The sequence below is a fragment of the Scophthalmus maximus genome, chromosome 6 (assembly GCF_022379125.1).
Source record: "Scophthalmus maximus strain ysfricsl-2021 chromosome 6, ASM2237912v1, whole genome shotgun sequence".
Lineage (NCBI taxonomy): Eukaryota > Metazoa > Chordata > Actinopteri > Pleuronectiformes > Scophthalmidae > Scophthalmus > Scophthalmus maximus.
In genome coordinates this window covers 23969974-23988956 of record NC_061520.1, presented here as the reverse complement: position 1 = coordinate 23988956, position 18983 = coordinate 23969974, and the positions used below count along the sequence as shown (strand labels likewise).

The window sequence follows — 18983 nt, the reverse complement described above, 5'->3', positions numbered from 1 at the left end:
GTGGATGAAGAGCTCTTCGTCTGGTTAGAGTTAAATTGATCTTTGTGTGAAAATTGTGTTTATGTTAATCTGATAACAGGTTTGGTAACCAATATGACGAGAGAGAGAAATCAAAGCAGGAGACCGGATCCCATTAGATTTTTTGGCCTAAAGTCCGTTACAGGTGCAGGTATTCTCGTCACAGCCCTAACACTTGATGGACATGACAACAATCATTACTCAGACATTAGTCAGGGATTATTTTTTTACCTTCAGTGTTGTTTTCGCTAGTAGTGGCTTCATCTGATGGCAGTGTTGCTGCCAGTTCTTCCAGTTTAAGCTTTGACAAGTTGTCTCTTTTCTGGAGTCAGAAATGTGTTTGTGTCGTGGGTCTTACGTTGATGATGGTGATGACACCAAGTCCAGCAACTGAACCTATACACACAAGCAATGGCCAGTAATTGAAACGATGAATAATAATCAGGGATAGCTAGAGTAAAATAAGCAATACAGGAAATGCAGGAGATTACCGTCATTGGTTCAGCCTCGCTCCTGTCACCCTCTTTTGTCAGGGGCTGGGAGTTCTTTTTTAAGCAGACATATTGGCAGTGGCATATTTGAGTGCTCCCAATACAGGCTGCATCCTCCATAACCTGCCAGTGTTCATCTTTCACTTCCAACACTTTGGCATCCTTGAGTTTGGTTACTGTGTGATCAGACAGCACGCCAGTAACTGCCCAGTGCAGACACCGCTCCATCTTGTTTTGCAGGATTATATTAGCCGGTGAGCTGGTAGACTCCTCTGTCACTGCTTGCTCCCCAGTGCTTTGGGATCAACAGTGTTTCAACAACTGACCAGCTGCAGAAATGACCACATGGCTGACAAAGCCAAATGCAAAGTCTTCGCAAAGCACCTGACTGAATACCTGCGAGCACAAGAGGGATTGTCAGTTGCCATGATATTTTTTTCTGCGTTATCATGGACACTGGTTATCACTTGACCAGCGATCCCCCACGTCTGCACAGCCTCTTGTCAGCTAGGTTGTCTGCTGTGTGTGGGAGTGTTTCATCTATGTGGTGGCATGTCACTGTGATGTAACCTCCTGCAGTCCAGCAGTCAGTTGTTATCGCGGCCATATCGGCTGGAAGTGACTGCGCCTTGGGCCGGCCTTTGTTTTCCTCGTACCACTTCTCAACTTCTCTTCTTACAGTGTGTTGGGCTTCAGGAAAAATGTATTAATGATATGATAAATACTTTTTACATATCACAACCAAATGCTTTGCATTTATACTTGTTGACATTTCATCAATAAACAGTAAAAACAGGATATGATTGGTTTATATATGCTTCTAAAGGCTCTAGTCTTACTGTCGTCCTCGGTCATGTTGGGATGGAGGCAGAAGTCTCAGGGATCCGAGGGTCCACAAGTGGACAAATACTCATCATTGTTCCTTCTTATCTCTTCTTGTGTTTTATATCACGATTAAGTCATATTCCGTTTACACTTTCCTTCCTGTATGTTGCACTGTGTGTGTTCTGTCCAGGTTGACTCTCAGAATCATTTTTTATGATTCAGTTTTTAAATACAGACATCAGAAAATTCTTCAATCGTGTGTGTGGGAGGCGCGAGCAAGGCAAAGGCTCAAGTGTGTTTACCTGCTGTCCCCTGTGTGTGTGTGTGTGTGTGTGTGTGTGTGTGTGTGTGTGTGTGTGTGTGTGTGTGTGTGTGTGTGTGTGTGTGTGTGTGTGTGTGTGTGTGTGTGTGTGTGTGTGTGTGTGTGTGTGTGTGTGTCTGTGTGTGTGTGTGTGTGTGTGTGTGTGTCATTGGTGCAGACAAGCTGCAGGTACAGTTGGCTGCTGGCCGAGATTCCTGCAACACTGAGTCACATTGGCTGATAATTATCTCTCTCTCACACACGCACGCACGCACGCACGTGCGCACACACGCGCGCGCTCTGTCACAAGCAGAGCAGGAATCAGCATATTGTATGATTGCACAAGCCCTTCCCTCTCCCTCCCTCCCTCTCTCTCTCCCTCCCTCTCGCTCTCTGCTCCATTGCCCTTGTTTGCTCTCACTCTTTTCTCTCTCTCTCTCACACACCCACACAAACACACTCAGTCAGTTGCAGATAGTGTGTGTACAGCGCTACGTTTGGGAAATATGAGGTAGGACCTCCTGAAATTTTCATGCCTCCTTCCATTATTTATTCAGGGCTCTCCTCCGCCACTACATCCCTGTGTGTATGTGTGTGTGTGTGTGCGTGTGCCATTACTGCTTATCACAGGGACCCTCAGACTATAATGGATATCTATTCTCAGAAGCTGTCACCGTGGGAGCTGAGAAGAGCGCGGCTCTGATTCCATTCTGTCTTTTCTTCTGCAGGTTGAAGGGACCGGCTCCGGCTCTCATTAATATTTCTCTCACACAGGAGTTTGTATTTGGTTTCTCTGATTTTCACCAGGAGGTTCTCATTCTGTGATTTCCCCCTTCGCAGATGAGAAGGAGGACTCTGTGTTGGGGAGTTTGCCGCTGCTCAGTTTTCGGATCAGAGGAGTGGAGCCTTCAGACAGCATCACCCGCAAGTTTGCTTTTAAGGTCAGTAACACCCTGAAGAAGGGGAACGTCTGTGTGTATTTGTGTTTCATGCATGGTACTGGAGAACATACATGAGTGCATATGACTTACATCAGTGGGGAACATACTGTGAGTGGGTTCTAAGTATTTTTTGTAAACCTTCATGATGCTAAAACCAACATGTAAAGGTTCTCTGCAGCATAATGTCCAAATATGTTGTTATGTTAATGAAGTGAAGGAAATAAAGAAGCATTTCACTTTAGGTTTGTTTCCGCTGAAGAATCCTTGCTGTGCTATGAGGCGTCGCCTATGAGGGGCAGATATTCTGATGTTTGAACTTGTTCCCTGTTGCATTGCTGTGGTTTAGTAAAGGCCGCTGTGGGGCTCTGGGTGACTGATAGAATCTGACTTCACTGCCGAGTTACATGAGGTTATTTATGACTGAAGGGTCCCCATGGCGATGGCAGTCAAATCAGATAAGGGTTGATATACGCTGAAGTAGGTCTTTGATTAGTTTGGGGTGTGATGTTTGCTCCCTAGTGCTGTGTTGAATGGTTGATGTTGATGATTTCATGATTTCTGTCATCATTTTGTTAATTTGCAATTGTGGAAATCCAGTAAACTGTGACCGTGGATTAAATATGAACTCTTCACATCGACTAAAGAAGCATCAACGTCGTTTTGACGGCTCACGGTGATTGGATCATGAGAACACGATTATCTGGACAGGGATGGAAAAGGCCTGAACCCTCAGACAACCACATAACAACCATCTGAGGTGTGCGAAGACACTGGGACGTGTCTGTGAGGTCAATGTCCACGTATGTACTGATCCTCAAACCAAAAATAGATTCCTGCCTGACCAGATCCTGATGAATCACAGCGCAGCACCTGACTGAACGAAGATGAGCCCATGAGGACTGAATGTAGGTTAGCTGAGTCGGAATCTGCTGAGTGAATCTTTACATAAGAGGGAGAGTTTGTCTGTTTCCCCTTCAGCGTCAGGATGAAACACACACACAGTGACAGCTCAGTCTCTCTCTCTCTCTCTCTCTCTCTCTCTGTGCGCGCGCGCTCTTACGGTAATCACTGTTTGTCATTATCAGCTTTCGTCTCTTTTCAGAACATTTAGTCCTTTCTGTTGTCCTCTTCCACTGCAAGTCCAGTGGAAGCTCTGGTGCAAAGTTCAGTGCATGTACCCAGTGTGTACACACACACACACGCACACCTGCAGTGGAGACAGACTGAGCAAATACAGTCCGTGTTGTTTGGCAGCTTGTGAGGGTCAGGGTGCAGCTCTGAGTGGACATTCATTATCTGTCCAGTGTAACTGCAGATCATGTCGCCATGAACTTGGCAGTTAATATTCACAAACTGCAACGTGTAATATTGACAGTGAGAATGGTCTCATATGTTTGTATTTGTAGTGTAACCAGACTTGTACTCAATGCGTATTAGAGGCGTTACCAACGGATGCGGAGCAAAATGCCTCTGGGCAACACTTGGATCGTCCTTCGACCAGAGAGAGCAACGAATCATGTGACGTCTGTTGAGCAACAGACCGGAGCAGAGAGGAGGTGACGTGATGAGGATTCCTCAGTGTGTCTGTGGATCAGTGTGTTTGTGGGAGGAATGTGAAAATATCAGGTACTTTGAGTCAAACACTCGTTCATCAGCGGCAGCCATCTTTGATGTTTACAAACGTCTCTTCTCTCCACGTCACGGTATAAACCCCGCCCACTATCTGATGGCTGTGATTGGACCAGCACGTTTTCTGCTGGAGGAAATCACTTCCCAATGGAGGAGATCCAGACCGAGTCTGACAGAGCAATTGAAATGGGCTCCCAGAATGCATCTGGGTCCCAGGCTCATATATTTGGCACACTTTCAAAATTATGTTACAAAGCTGCTTTCATATGTCAAAGTACAAATACAGTAGAGGGAAAAATGCAATGCATCATGAAGAGTAAAACTATAAATATATTGAAGGAAAACAAAAATAGATATTCGACGTGGTAAAAGAAGGTTAATATAAAACAACATGACAAGGCCTTTGAATCAAATTGAGTCTGAAGAAGTGACAGCTCCCGGAGCTCTGTCACTTCCTCCACACACACGCGCACACACACACACACACACACACACACACACACATCTCAGCTTCACAGAGGGAGATGAACATCTATTTTGTGTATGTTTACACATTACACATCAGTATTTTTCAAGACATTTCTTAGTTAGTTCTTGAATTCTCACAGACATAGTGTCTGACAGTTGTGATGGTTTTGTAAGTCATATACTAATTGATTTATATATATATATGTGTGTATATGTATATATATATGTATATATGTATATATATGTATATGTATATATATGTATATGTACTGTATATATATATATGTCCATCTCACATCCATCACACAGATTCTACACGTATCACATAATGACGATGATTTTCTTGTCATAGAAATGTACTGTTGATCTCATCATAACGTGATACATTTCACATTTTTACTTGATAAACTCATGTTTGAAGGATGAAACGTGTGCAGAGAATCGAGACATTGTGACTAAGGCTCATTTCCCTGTTTTGACAGTGAGATGCTGCTGTTTGAACATGAGGGATTTGATTTATTTTTTATAATGTCGAATGTCAGGTGCTGCAGCAGTTTCAGTGCCAGGTTTATGACAAATGAAAAAGCTTTTCATATTCAGTCTGCTGTATTTTGTGGAGCTTTACTCCTTTTGGAGCTTCACTCCTTCTGTAACTACACATTACAGGTAAATGAGTGTGTGGGCTCCTCATGTTCTCTCTCGCTGGACGAGTTCCATCAGGCTGTCGTGGAGGTGGGCGGGGCTCCAGTCCTGTCCCAATAAGCCTCCTGTCCAACACGTCTCAGTTCAGAATGACCCACAGAATGAGGGTAGACTGAGGGTAGACTGAGGGTACAATGAGCGTAGACTGAGGGTAGACTGAGCGTAGACTGAGGGTACAATGAGCGTAGACAGAGGGTAGACTGAGGGTACAATGAGCGTAGACTGAGGGTACAATGAGCATAGACTGAGGGTAGACTGAGCGTAGACTGAGGGTACAATGAGCGTAGACAGAGGGTAGACTGAGGGTACAATGAGCGTAGACTGAGGGTACAATGAGCGTAGACTGAGGGTAGACTGAGCGTAGACTGAGGGTACAATGAGCGTAGACAGAGGGTAGACTGAGGGTAGAATGAGCGTAGACTGAGGGTACAATGAGCGTAGACTGAGCGTAGACTGAGGGTAGACTGAGTGTACAATGAGCGTAGACTGAGCGTAGACTGAGTGTACAATGAGCGTAGACTGAGCGTAGACTAAGTGTAAAATGAGGGTAGACTGAGGGTAGAATGAGCGTAGACTGAGGGTAGACTGAGAGTAGACTGAGCGTAGTCTGAGCGTAGACTGAGGGTAGACTGAGCGTAGACTGAGGGTACAATGAGCGTAGACTGAGGGTAGACTGAGCGTAGACTGAGGTTACAATGAGTGTAGACTGAGGGTAGACTGAGCGTAGACTGAGGGTAGACTGAGGGTAGACTGAGGGTACAACGAGCGTAGACTGAGCGTAGACTGAGCGTAGACTGAGGGTACAATGAGCGAAGACTGAGGGTAGACTGAGCATGATTATGGTCGATATCTTACATTAAGCATTTTCCCAATAGAAGAAGGAAAAGGCTTCATGTGCTTAATGTAAGATAACTTCCATAGTTATAGGATTTCGGGTCAGATCTCTTTCACAGGTTGTTGGATCCTATTATTTTCATTTTACTTTGTGGAATGTCACTTTTACATGTCGCTTAAACCGAATCGACCTGCACGTATCAGCGTTTCTTTTTGCTTGGCAGGCAGCTTGGCTCTTTGGGAGTGTTGTTTTCAACGGTAGCAGTCAGAGCTGTCGAAACCTGTTGTACAGGCTGAGGCTTCGCTCCCTGACTGTGGAGGAGTGGCTTGTTAGGTCTCAGACCAAATTTCAATTCTTCAACATGGTGTTTACGTGTTTGCGTGACTTGACTGAGTCAGACTGGCAGAGTTAAAGAGTTACACATGTGGGTGTGTATGTCTGATGTGTGTGTGTGCGTGTGTGTGTGTGCGGTGGACTGTCAGTAAACAGTACAACTGTACAGCTGTGAGATTGAGATCAAGACCAGTGCTTGATGAACCTGTGGAGAGACCATCTCTTCCTCAGGTCAACATCAGCACAGGGTGGAGGGTTGTAGTACATGATGACAGAAACACTGTTCACTAACATTTGGATTGACTTTTCTTCACCTGCTTCATTGATACAGGAGTCATTAAAACAAGCTCACACAGATTTGACAGATCTCAACACTCTGTGGGAGTGGCAGTTCCAATAGGATGACTCATACGTTTAACAGGCCATAGATTTTCTAGGGAATCAGGTGACAAGTTGCCCACGTACATAGGAAACAAAGATGTTTCCTGAGCCCATTCATGTTTCACATGGAGGAACACAGTTCTTTCCATCCATTTCCATTTCCTCTACCTTGACACGACACAACTTTTACTGGGGCAGCTTCAGGTCAAAGACCACCCATCAGTTGAGGTTGTAAGAGCTAAGCTGTGTTCAGACTAAATGCATATTTCATATGGTTAAGTACACTGGGTGTCATCCTTGACTGAACTAGAGTATTGAAGCCACATCAGCAACATTACAAAGCTTATTGCTATTTAAGAAACAGTGCAAGAGTCGAGCCCTACCTCTACTTAGAGGATGCTAAGAAACTGACGCATGCGTTTGTATTCTCACTGCAATGTGCTCAACATGACTTACAACAAAAACTACTTGTTCAACTAATCAACCATACCAAGAGAGGAGAACATATCACATCAGTATAAGCATCACTTCGCTGGCTGCCTGTAAAGCTGAGGTTCGATTTTTTTAAAGACAAAAATTGCGTGGCAAAATCTTGTCTTTTAGATTTATATTCAAACTGCTGGTTGAAGTCGCAACACCAACTGCAGAAATACAGTCAAGCAGCTCTCTACATATTAGATATTCATCTGTTGATTCATTTTTAATTTTCATTTTTTTTTCATTGACAAAACATTTTAATTAATTCAACCATTTCCTTAGTATCATTATACAACATAACTGTTGTTCTGTTTTAATTACCTGTGTTGCGTATAGCCCCTTGAGCTATGAAAACAGCTAATAAAGAAAGTGTCAGGTGATAAACATCCTGTGTGTGTGTGTGTGTGTGTGTGTGTGTGTGTGTGTGTGTGTGTGTGTGTGTGTGTGTGTGTGTGTGTGTGTGTGTGTGTGTGTGTGTGTGTGTGTGTGTGTGTGTGTGTGTGTGTGTGTGAGAGAGAGAGAGAGAACAGCCAGTGAAGTGTTTCAGTAGCTCACAGTCAATGCCATGTTCTGAATGGCTGCATTGACTGCTGCATTTCCTCGAGGCTGGACTTGTCAGCTGGATGAACACACACCAACACAAGCAGACACTTTATATTAAGAACAAGAACTTGCAGGTGAAGCACTGTGCAACATATCAGCACCAGTGATTTATGAATCTTTCTTGTAATACAGAGCGAATTCTGGCTCTTGGAATAAACTCTACTCTACTCCATCGCAAAGTAAAAGTAACAGTTTTCTCAGAGTCGATCCTTTATCACTTATCTGGAGTAAAAACTGAACTCTAGTCGTCAATGTCTGCTGATTGCTGTGGGACACGGCGTATCTTTTGACGATAATGGATAATGTTTCCTTCATCTATTGGAAGATTAAGTCACGTTCCGTAGTGTGGTGAAGAAGCGAAATGGCCTCCATTCATTCATCTCTGGTTTGTTGGTCATCGATGGACACAAATCTACTTGAAGAAGTGGGAGCTCCTTTGAGCGCCACTCTCTTATGGGATGAAGATGTAGTTGTGGATTTGAGTAAGGGTTTCAAAGATGGGAAGAGCGACACAATCCCAAGTGCATGAAACTCCTTTCTTGATTTTCTTACTGCTCTCCTGGAGAAGCAAAAGTGTAGTGGTGTAGGACAACATTCTCTCCTACTCATCAAATTAGAATTTGTTGAAAGCATCTTACCCTTCCATTTCATCAAGGAAGTTCGCCATCAATCGCTGTACTCCTGAATCACTGACCTGAGAATCTGCTCCATCAGCTAAACAGCATTAATACAAAATAACCATTAAATACATCATACATACAAGTTTGAGTCTCTGAGTGATCATGTAAAATGTACAATAAATATCACAAATGTGAGGATCTGAGTCACTCCCTGTTTTGTGGTATTTATTGTACATTTGACATGATGACTCAGAGACTCGCATGAATGTGAGGATCTGACATCTGACCTGCCAGCACAGGGACAAGTAGTAATCTCTCACAGCAGCTTTATGAAGTGTTATTACAGGCACATTCCACACAAAGGTGAGAAAGTCCATTTATATCTCTGGCTGGCAGACATGATTTGACATATGATTCAAGATCAAAATAAATCTCAACTGCTTCTCTAAATCTGTACAAAGAGATTAAGTGTCATGTCAGTGATGCTAATTTGACATAATATCTGGCAAGTTGCCAAATGTGAAAAAATAATCTGGCAATCACTTTCTATCAGCGTATGAATGTGCAGTACATACAGTAGCAGCGCTGTATGAAGATGAATGGGACTATATACTGTAGCACTATGTCAGTCAGGCTGAACCGGTTCGTGTTGACAGCTGTATGTTGTTGTGCATTGTTTGAGATAATGTATTCATTTGACTACAAGTTGTGGAGTTTGAGGGAAGTATTTGCTTTTGTTGCATGTTTAGTGAGTATTTGAGTATTTTGGACAGTTTATGTTATGTCTGTTTCAGCCGGTGTTCACTTTGAAAATATGATGTCAGAGTGAACTGTGGTACTATCAGACAGGATTTTAATGTTTTACTAGTCTCCCCCGTCATTAACTTTGCCTTGGATTCAATCCTTTTGGGGTACAGTCATGTATGTTGGGCCTCTTCGCTCGCTCTCTCTCTCTCTCTCTCTCTCTCTCTCTCCCTCCACACACACACAGACACAGTTCCACCTTTGTTGCTAGGTTACTGCTGTCGTTACTGAGGTTACAGCCATTTCGGCCAATCACACCTTCTTTTACGGCTGAGGGCGGAGCCTCACAGTGCTCCAACGTGGAAGGAAATGACTCCTGTTTATCAGTGACATCTTTTCCCTCTGCTGTTTCATGATAGTACCCCTACTCCGACCAATAGGTGCACAAATACACACACACACGGACATGACCAATATTCCCAGAATAAGTATTGATTTGTCTGCTTAGTGTAGGGATAGGAATTGTGGTAATGCATATCGCTGAGACCAGTAGTTTTATGGTGTGATAATAAATAGAAATGGCTAATTTTAATGTTACTGGTGAATACCATATGACATGACATTACATGACATTACATTACATTCGTTTAGCAGACTCTTTGTCCAAAGCCACGTACAATAATTGCATTCAACCATGAAGATATTTATTAAAGATATTATATATAACCAAAAAATGCAAGAATCAAGAAAGTACATAGACGCTTCGAGTCAATGGGGAGATATTGTAGTAGAGGAGGACAGCAGCAGTAAATCCCCCATGGAGTCAGACCGTGGTGGTGATGGTGGTCGACGACTGTCTGAGGTGACGGAGAGAAGAATCTGAAGAGCCTGAACAGACTGGGCTAAGGGGAGGTGAAGGGTGGAGCAGCACAAGAGGACTGAGGCAGGGAGATGAATCATATTTAAACTGGCAGCAGCGACATGATAGGCTAACAGGACCGGTGTGTTGCAATGCTATTGGATGGATGAGAACAGCTGAGGAACAGCTGATCGCTGACATGACAGGAAGGAACTGAGAGTGAGCAAGAGTGAGAGGATGACAGGCAGGATGACAATTAAAGTACAACCAAGCAAGCATGAGAGTCGTCTTGACTGACTTACAATAGATCTATATTTAGATGAGCGGTGGCTTGGGTTGCCCAAGGACACCCTTACCCAGATTGGAGGAGCTGGGGCTCAAACCATCGGCTTATCTGTTGTTGGTCAATGGGGGTCACATTAGCATTAGCTTTACTGTCTGTCAACCCGCCTCACATGGAAGAGCAGGGAGGTCCCAGAACAGAGCCGTACCGCCAAATGTAACAACTGTAATTGCGATTATTGAAATGAATTAATTTGGACTCTGACTGAACTCCTATTGTTCATGTAGATGTGCTGACAACAGCTTTGCATTTAAAATATGTATGTCCCTTTACAGTAAATACAATCAGGAACAGAAATAAAATCTCAGTAAGTATTAATATGAACTGCTTTTCATATATGCTGGTCTTTCAAGGCCTTTTTTAAGAGGCTCCAGATATTTTCAACCATCTTTCCTCTTCCACTAACAGAAAGCTAAAAGCCTTATATATATTATGAATATATAGTATATATAGCATATAAGGTTTGAAGGTCACGCTGCCAGGTAGTGACCTTTTGACACACCAAACCTTAATCCTTGTCTCCATCACTCTCTTCTCTCCCCCTCATCTTGGACCACCATGAGGTCTGCTGGCCCTCTGGCTCATGTTGTTGTAGACATTAAAGTAGGTGCAGTGTTGATATTTTTCCTACTCTTCCTTGTATATTGTCCTATGGGGCGGGTGCATGGTTATGTGTGTTGTACTTGCGTGCTTGCATGATTGCATGTGAGCTGGATTCATGCATAACACTCGTGTCCTTTGTGGGTTGTTGAGATGTTGACTGCATGACAACTCATTGGTTTTAAAGGTTTATCCTGTGATTTTGTAATTCTAACTTTACAAACCCAGTTATGTCCAACTGGATAATTCTGAATTACCACAAGTTGGATCTTCTGTAATGTTCATTAATGTATCACTAAGAACAACATCACTGAGAAAGATAAATGCTCAAAAGAATTCAAAAGAAGAAGCAGGAGCAACCAGACAATCAGGCAGATTAGAGACAAAGGTCTGGCACTGTAAGTCAAGTCTGTTTATTTATAAAGTTCATTATCATGAAGCACAAATGATCTACGACACCCTGTCTGTCTGCTACACAAGACCAACTTCTAGCTGAACTTTGACCTTTATGCGTGGATCAGGTGCATCCCAGCCTCTCTGCTCATCTGACTGCTCATGTTTCCCTTGTTGTGGTCTCATCAAGTACTTAGCTCTCAGCGATGACTCTGCTGAGAACAATTTTATATAAGAATGATATAAATAATGTGATGTTTGTCTTTATATCATACGTCTGCATTTGCATGAGGACATGAAGTTGCTACTGATGAAGATAACGAGGATGTGGAGTATTCTGTTAACAGATGCTGCCAACCAGTCATACTGTAAACACTGAAACAGCCACTGTGTGTTACTTACTGTATGTTCTGTCTCCCTCTGCAGGTTTGGGTGGAGGATGAGGGGGAGGAGGAGGCTGACAACGGGGGGTTGAAGGATTCCGTTGTGTTTTGCATGCAGGCAGAGCACGCAGGGACCAGGACATACTACTTCAGCACCGACAGCCATGAGGAGCAGAAGGAATGGATCACAGCTATGAGTGAGGCTGCAGCAGTCAACGTTCAGCCACAACAGAGGTGCTGTTCATATACATGCACACAGTCAGTGAGAGGGTCTGTTTGATAAAGACAAAGTTGAATGCTTGATCTTCATCTCTTGGATTTGATGCTAATAAATAGAAATGTCAGTTGTCCCTGGTCAATAACATGTTACAGACTTCAGTTTAATTCCATCTAGATATTAGGGTCTGCAGTGTGGGACACAAGCTGCCAAAGAGAGTCAGTGATGAAATGAATCATTGTGCAGCAACAACATATAGAGGAGAAAAATGACACCCATATACGAACATAACGTTCCCCTACATTCGTTAGAAAGTAAGTGAGAAGTAATAGTATTCTAATATTTGAACACTCTCATTGCCAAAGATGTAAATGAGTCAAGTCTGAGCTACTGTCAGTCAGTGGAGTTTCATTGCACAACTGTCCTCTCGCTCTCGCTTGTCTCACCAACACACTCAGCAGATGTTCTGGTTCTGTTAGACATTTCTTCTGTTAAACGAGTATTTTCTCTCCACAGTCTTAGAGCTTTGCATTGTGTTGTAATGTTGATGAAGCAGATCTATCACAAAACTGTCCAATGACACGACGCAAAGTGATGGATCATTTTGTGTCTTGGTCTGGATCAAATGGGTGTTGGCATGAGGGCAATATTAACAACATATGTTGGGGATGATTTCCTGTGTTGAACACTGGCTCAGTTGCTTGGCCTGGTATTGAAGTCTCTGTTTTGCTAATATGGCTGCTGTGTATTCTAATGCTTTCTTTTTATTTCAAACTTCACAGAATAAACTCCACTAACACCACAGCCGATCTCAACCAAACTATGGTGACCAAGGCCCCTGATCCTCAACAGCATCTGCACATCCAAACACAAACTGAAACCGACAATGACAATGACCTGCCCACCCGCCCGAGGGTCAAAGGAGCTGACAAACTTGAGACACAGTCGCTGTCCGGCCCCCTCTCTGACCAGCAGGCGAAAGAGATTAACAAAAGAAGAGGAGAGGGTGAAGATGAAGGAGGGGGACATGGTCCTAACCACACCCTTTACTTAAATCATCATCCAAATGGTGGGGGCACCTACGGACCACGTTACATTATGCCCCACAAAAGCAACAACAAACAGCATTCGTCCAGGAGTCACAGTGGACATGGTGCTACTCAGGGACACCCAGAGGGGGGTGACGGTCTACTGGAGGACCCCAGGGAGCAGCAAGAGAACTTAGTGTTGAGGAGGGGCTTCGTGCCTAGGACAGTTCCAGAGCGGGTGGCCCAGAGGAAGAGTTCCATGGCCCAGCTGCAGCAGTGGGTCAACCAGCGGCGGGGCATGGCCTCCCAGGAGGACATCAACAGGTAGATCAGTAAACTAAAAGACATTGTGGCATCAATTTGTCACTGGAACTGTCTCATTTTCTGAACACTCATTCACACATTCATATGATGGTGTAATGGCATAAATGTCCTTTAATTAATGTTCATCTCCAGTACAGTTTATTATTTTTGCAATTTTGACATACAAGGATAGAAGAACCAAATGTTATGAAACTGAATTACATCTTGGTATTTCAAGTTTCACTTTATCATAACCTTGCTGAGATCCAAAGCGTCCTGACAGAACTGAAGTCATGTCGCTGAGCACGACGGTACAGCACAGACCTTCATAATCTCCATAATAATAAAAGACAAGAGAAAATGTATTTTTATTCTCTATTAAAGCTTTGCCTTTATCAAACAAAGTAAAGAGACCACACGTAAAACTATAATGTTGACTGTTTAAACAGCGGCATTCAAACTTTTTAAAAATATCCTCTATTTGTTCCCTTCTTTCAGCCCATCACGTTACTACCCAGTGAACCGAGGGGTCTCAGCTGACTACTGTGGCTATCCTGGTGATCCTCAGTATGTGGACGAGTACCCATTCTACCCGCCAGGGGTCCGGCCTGACAGCATCTGCTCTGTCTCTGGTGTGGGGGGTTACGACTGGCGCTGGACTGTCCAGCAGAAGCGTCACTCACTGAGGGATGGACCTCATCAGCTGTATGGACCCCCAATGCCCAGGGACCCATGGGGGCCACAGTACTATGGTGGAATGGAAACATCCATGAGGCGCCTGTCTATCCAGCCACGTTCTAGGTCTGTGCCTAGGTCACCGTCTTCATCATCGGGGGGGCCCTACTCACCAGTGCCACCAAACTTTGCCTCGCCGGCTCGATCACTATCTGCTCGCTTTGATCGGTTTCCAGGGAGGATGAGGGACGATGTGATCTATGCTGATCCGTCCATCTACAGCCTGAGAAGATCTCTAAGCTCACCAAAGGTGAGTAATGAGTGTGTATACACACACACACACACACACACACACCCACCCACCCCACCTCTCTTGAAAACTGCCAATTCACTTGGAGTTAGAACACAGCCATGTCATTTACACAGAACAAAAAGATGATAGCCTGATGTCTCTGATCGCCTCTGCTTGGACACTTACACACACACTTATCCATGTTGTGTCCCAGGTGTGTTAAGTGTAATATAGTACTACTAATAAGAGTAATATCTATGATCACTCTGACCATCTCTAATCACCAAGGTCATCATTTAACTTTCCAACTTTAGTATCTTGTTGTATTTTAGTGAAATACATTCAGCTACAAAGTTGATAAAACACAGAAACAAAGTTAAAGGTCAAATTTACTGATATTGTTTCAATGCGTATTATGATAAGATCAGTATTGTATATTATTTTTGCAATTCTAATCGTTTAAATATAATGACAGGCCAACTGTAACCATATTCACCTTACTATTACAATACTGTTATCTCCTATCTTCCCTTCCTTTTTTGTGATTACTTTTCCTCCTTCCTTCAGTATGACTACTCTGGCGATAGGAGGTCCTTAAGCCAAGGATTATACCAACAGAGCTACCCTGTATCCCCCTCCATCCACAATAAAATGGTATGTGCCACATATGTATTACACATGTCCTCTGTCACACAGTGTGGTGTTATGTGTAGCTTTGCTTTGCTGCTGTGACCAGCTGTTGGATTTCCTCTGCACACCTGTTCTCTGTCGATCTGTCCTAACCCTGTACACACAACCCCCCTGTCCTGTTCTGTCCTTAACATGCCACTGGACCACTCTTGCCTCAATATGAATGTATGTGTGTGTGTGTGTGTGTGTGTTGTGTACACATGACATGAGAAACATGATTTAATGATAGAGACCTACATGGGCAATTCTACCCAGGAACAATGGAATATGGGGCAGTTCAGTATCATAGGAGTCTAGAAACTAACAACCAAATTGCCAACATTGTTTCCGAATTGTATGTGACCGTGTGTCATTTAAGATACCTTGTGGAGTTTATGACCACAGGTGTGACTGTTTCATTTGTTTTTCATGCTCCACTAGCGTCTGTTATATCGATCATTACATGAAGTTTTAAAACTAGATGCGGAACAAGGACCACGCCTGAAACATACCTCATTTCTGCTAAAAAGTAAATAAGCTCACCTGTTCAGTTTCCTTCCCCTACGACTCTGTTCTTACATGAACAGCAACAGACCAGTCCACGACCTTCTCTTCAATCCTTCAGGCAGCAATCAGGAAACTTGAGAAGTCCCGGAGTCTTCCCAATCAGCGGTTCCTTCACCTCGCCTTCAACCTTGGAGGAGCTCGGAAATTAATTTTCCTTGTTCAAGGGATGACGTCCCTTGTAGACACATCTCCCCAACCTGCTCGAGGTCTCAGGATGACTCGTATCATCCAACTTTTCCCCACCTCTAAACATATCTAAATGCCAGAAGATTTTCCCTCTCAGATACTCCTACAAAAAGGCCAAGCTGTTCACAGACTCTCAGCAAAACACCACTCTATCTTTCCGTGCCTCCAAGGTTCCCAGCGCTGTGAGCACAGCGAAGACAAGTGCGTCATGGCGCATTCCTCACCCCTGGATGTCCAGCCCTCTCTGGTGGCCAGGTCATATCAGATCCACCGCAAACTTTTTCACTTTCACAAACGCTTCATTCTTCTACTGTTTTCCCTCAGTCACAAATAAACCCGAGCCCATGCATCCCACCATCCCAGCATCCTTTGCTCTTCTCTTGTTTCTGCCCTTCCTATTCCATCGTCTTCAGCCACGTTGGCTCCCCCCACCCTGTGCCCAGTCGTATCAGCCAGACCATCCCCTGTGCCATCCTCACGAAGGCAACAGATTCTGTAACTACTTTGACCTCACCCTGCTGATTCATCCATCCTCATGCAATCCCTGTTTTGCCTCACCAAATGGAGGATTTGACCATGTGGTCCTTTGTTCCAAATAAAAAGGTTAAGCAAGAAAACTCAGATTCCCATGGTCCTTGGTGTGAAAGTTCCTCCAAACTCCAGCTCACATTTGTCACTGTCGCCCAGACCCCAGGGGGTGACCAGACCAATAAAATACCGCTCTGCCCCTGTTCTCTCTCTTTCTCCTGCTGTCTATGGAGAGTCAACATCTCAATTCTCCCTTTGGAAGAAACTACTGCTCTCTGAGATCCTGACTTCATGCAGGCCAGCAGACTGCTACCACTTCCAAAAGGCAGCGATGCAAGTGCCTGCCTAAAGACCAACCAAGGCTGGAGAGTCTGGTTTTACAACAGAGGCTATGATACCAAGTCTTCGGCATCTAGTCTGTGCACACACACAGACAGACGCACACACTCACTCACACACTTATACCTGTATAAATTTAAATTTCTTTGATTAGATATTGTTATCTTTTAAATAAATGTTTCTAAATATACAGTCTGGCCTGTTTGATATTGCTGAGTCATCACAGAAATTCAGACAATTGGTACCGGCCTCTGACTCTCCATTAAATACAACCTTTGAGTCACTGTACTTCGGACCTCACCGCTGCATCAGAACCCTCTGCTCAGTCTATCAGTCTTAATTTAAAGACAAAGCCTTAGAATCAATATTCCTCCCAGCTTTCTTTGTCTTTCTTTGCTGCTCAGCTCACAACTTCTACCCTTGACTTCCATCTTTCCTGCTATGTAACCATCTGCGACATTAGAAATAAACAAGGAATCCTAACCACTTAATCAAAATACTTTGATGGTCCTCCCCGCCTTTTCTCGCCTTCATTCCAAAATGATCAAAACGACATCAGAAACGCACACGCATCAGTCCACCTGAAGTTCTCTTGGGGGCATATTAAGACACACCTGGGAGATTGAAGAGACGGCTCCCCTACTCAGAGCCCTGGTTCCCTTCAGTCTCCCCATCACCCCCATCCTCACTATACATTTAGCATTGATAACTTTGTAGGCGTGGTCCTTGTCAGTGAACAGACAGTTTTACACCCGAATATAGGTAATAGGTAATATAGGCATTGTCCCCAATAAAACCATTTCAGTTTGGCTCTAATTGACAGTTGCCAAGAAATTTAAACTTCAGCAAAATGCAGGGAAGGGTCTTCAAGTCACAAGGAGTTAGAATTTACCAATGAACTGCTGGTCCACTCAAAAACAGGCAGTCCTGGTGAGGACTGACATTGGGCCCCATGCATAAACATGTTCATATTCTTATTCTAAATTTATTTTACATCTGTTTGTACAAACTGCCCACATCGGATTCATCAAACGCTTCTATCTTGAGAAAAGTGTGTAAATTACGTGCATAAACAGAGCAGAGCTGTTAATACTGAGTCGCCTGTGAGTCGCACTGTCACTGAATCAAAGATGAAATTCATCAATATGAAAATGGCTTTAAAAAGAAAACGCTCACCACAGCAAGATGATCGATGACTACAAGGAGGTCAAGGTGGAGTCTCTGATATGGATGAAACAATACGTGGTATGATGGGCGATGTTTTCTGCTGATGCTGGATCAGTTCACCTTCACTCATTGTAATATTATACAATATGTTGCTAAAATGATTTGACATTTCTTCTCTGGCGTGTGGAGCAGTACACCACCAGCTGTGTTAAGTCTCATCCACCTGCCCTCACTTCACTGACTGTGCACTTCACCACGGCACGAGTGACGTGACCCTTGTTGTATGAATGCTCCTGTGTCAAAGAAACCCAAGAACTGTGAAAGGCAAAAAAAAGCCGGAGTATCAGAGCTGTAGACCTCCAGTTGATTGGCTGTGTTGTCTGTGGTGCTTTGCTGCAGTCCTATCTGAAACCCTCCTGTCTGTCCTGCATGTGTCTGTGTGATTTCCATGTGTGTGTGTTACTGCTGATTGGCTCAGGAGGACATATTAGACCTTCAACTCCAGCGCAACCTGGATTACCTAGACGAACAGGTACACACACACGCACACCCACACACACACACACACACACACACACACACACACACACACACTATTGATTGCCATTACATGTCACACTGTTTCTTAGTCAGCCCAGGAGGTTCCTTCACTCCTTTTCTTCCTCTTACTTCTCCATTCCTTTGTTTTGTCCTTCTTTCAAAAGTGTGCTTACAGTTCCTGCTTATTAACTGAGTTGATATGAATCTTCAGCTGCTTTGTTTACCCATATGGTGGATTACTCATCCTCATGGGCACAGCTCTGTGTACAAGTAAGAGAGGAGGGAGCAGAAATGGGAGGAAGGCTTCACCTGTGAAAGGCTGTGGCTCAGGAGGTAGAGATGACTGTTCACTAACCAGAAGGTTGGCGGTTCTATCCCTGCTTCCCCCTTGATCTTAGGCAAGACACTAACCTACCTAACCCTAAATTGCCTCTGACGGCTATTCCAGCAGTTTATAAATGTGACAGAAAAAGCTTTATGAATGTGTGTGTGAATGGGTGAATGTTACTTGTACTGTAAAGTCGAA

The 18983-nt window shown here is 43.8% G+C and overlaps 1 protein-coding gene across 19 annotated transcripts in view; it reads left to right on the top strand.

Moving 5' to 3' along the window:
- plekha6 (pleckstrin homology domain containing, family A member 6) overlaps positions 1–18983 on the top strand; it is a 57238-nt gene that overhangs the window by 18848 nt on the left and 19407 nt on the right. For 9 of the 19 annotated variants that reach the window (XM_047332458.1, XM_047332457.1, XM_035630673.2 and 6 more), the window contains 6 exons: positions 2476–2576; positions 11990–12180; positions 12946–13515; positions 13993–14479; positions 15029–15115; positions 18396–18449. In XM_047332458.1, coding sequence (XP_047188414.1) covers positions 2476–2576; positions 11990–12180; positions 12946–13515; positions 13993–14479; positions 15029–15115; positions 18396–18449 — 1490 coding nt within the window. Of the gene's footprint in view, positions 1–2018; positions 2147–2202; positions 2364–2475; positions 2577–11989; positions 12181–12945; positions 13516–13992; positions 14480–15028; positions 15116–18395; positions 18450–18983 lie in introns of those variants that run through there. The other 10 variants (XM_047332469.1, XM_047332468.1, XM_047332464.1 and 7 more) reach the window with 6 other exon arrangements.